The following is a 1,446-nucleotide window of genomic DNA, read 5'->3' as shown; positions in this document are numbered from 1 at the left end:
TGTGTCTGATACTAGTATACTAATAGTATGATTGAGGACAGTCAAATCCCTGAACCCTTGGAACAATGAGATCGAGCCAGAAATATATGGGGTCCAAGTTACGTTCTACCATATGGTAACCATCGTGCCGTACTATACTGTTGTATCTCATGCTGGACATTTCAAGCGATATGACATGCAGTTTTCCATCCCAAACCAAAATACCATTCTCCAATTCCGTTCATCAAACTCACATGAAAGCTAGTCTCGTCCTCTCCACCGTGCTCGCAACCACTGCGTCACCCGCCCGACAATCTTTCAAATCCCTCAGCGCGTCCGATCGAACCTCGTTGGAGCAACAACTGGACAAGTGGAAGGCGTCGTATGGCCCTATCGCTGAGGCCAACGGCTTCTTCCCCCAAAAGGACACGAAATCCGCCCGAGTCAATGGCCATACTATCGATGAACTCGAGCGCTTCCACCACACCGTCCAAGAAGTGGAGAACGCTACCGCAGCCAACCCGGGCGCAAAGTTCAGTCCATTCAACCAGTTTGCTCTCTTGACCGACGAAGAGTTCAAGGGCATGTTGATGAAGTCGTTTCCAGAACAAAACTTCACCAGCGGGTCGCCCTTGCCAGAGTTGGCTAATACGCGCGCTTCTGAAGTAGACTGGTCGACATCCAAGTGCAATTCCCCAATTGCCAACCAAGGCCAGTGTGGGTCGTGCTGGGCCTTCGCCGCCATCGGTGCGGTGGAGACTGCCCACTGCATTGCCACTGGCGAACTCTTGGATTTGTCTGAGCAACAAGTAGTCAGCTGCTCAAATCGCAACAATGGCTGCAATGGCGGGAACCCTTCGATTGCCCTTGACTGGATGCAACAAGGTGTGTGCACCGAAGACTCTTACCCGTACACGTCGGGTAAGGGCGGTCAAACTGGTACATGCGGAAACAGCTGCACCAAGAAGAAACTGAGCATTGGCAAAATCAAGAAAACCTCTGGCGAGAAGTCACTCATGACAGTTCTGGAAAGCCAGCCCGCCACTGTGTTCGTCGAATCCAACAACGCAGTGTGGCGCAACTACAAGGGTGGTATCGTGTCACAATGCCCTGGGGCTCAAGTCGACCACCTTGTGATTGCCGTCGGTTACGGTACTTCCACGGGCGATTACTTCAAGATCAAGAACTCGTGGGGGACGGAATGGGGGGAGAACGGTTACATGTACTTAAAGCGAGGGATGAATAACCAGGGAGTGTGCAATGTGGCCACTGAGATCTCATACCCTGAATTGACCGGATCGTCACCCAATTCTCCCCAGTCTAAGCCGACCCCTTCGTCCAGCCATCCCAATCCACCACCGTCGTCCCCCAATCAACCACCGTCATCCCCCAATCAACCACCGTCGTCCCCCAATCAACCACCTTCGTCCCCCGATCAACCACCGTCCTCCCCAAATCAACCACCGT

At 52.8% G+C, this 1,446-nt stretch overlaps 1 protein-coding gene across 1 annotated transcript in view; it reads left to right on the top strand.

Moving 5' to 3' along the window:
• Window positions 1–233: 233 nt before the first annotated feature.
• H257_10311 (hypothetical protein) overlaps window positions 234–1,446 on the top strand; it is a gene marked incomplete at both ends in the record, with an annotated part of 2,852 nt that continues 1,639 nt past the window's right edge. The window contains one exon of the mRNA XM_009836806.1: window positions 234–1,232. Within this exon, the coding sequence (XP_009835108.1) occupies window positions 234–1,232 (999 nt within the window). The remainder of the gene's footprint in view (window positions 1,233–1,446) is intronic.

Source organism: Aphanomyces astaci (assembly GCF_000520075.1).
Source record: "Aphanomyces astaci strain APO3 unplaced genomic scaffold supercont1.27, whole genome shotgun sequence".
NCBI lineage: Eukaryota > Oomycota > Saprolegniomycetes > Saprolegniales > Verrucalvaceae > Aphanomyces > Aphanomyces astaci.
Note: the sequence above shows the minus strand (reverse complement) of the source record. Positions and strands in the feature narration are given on the sequence as shown.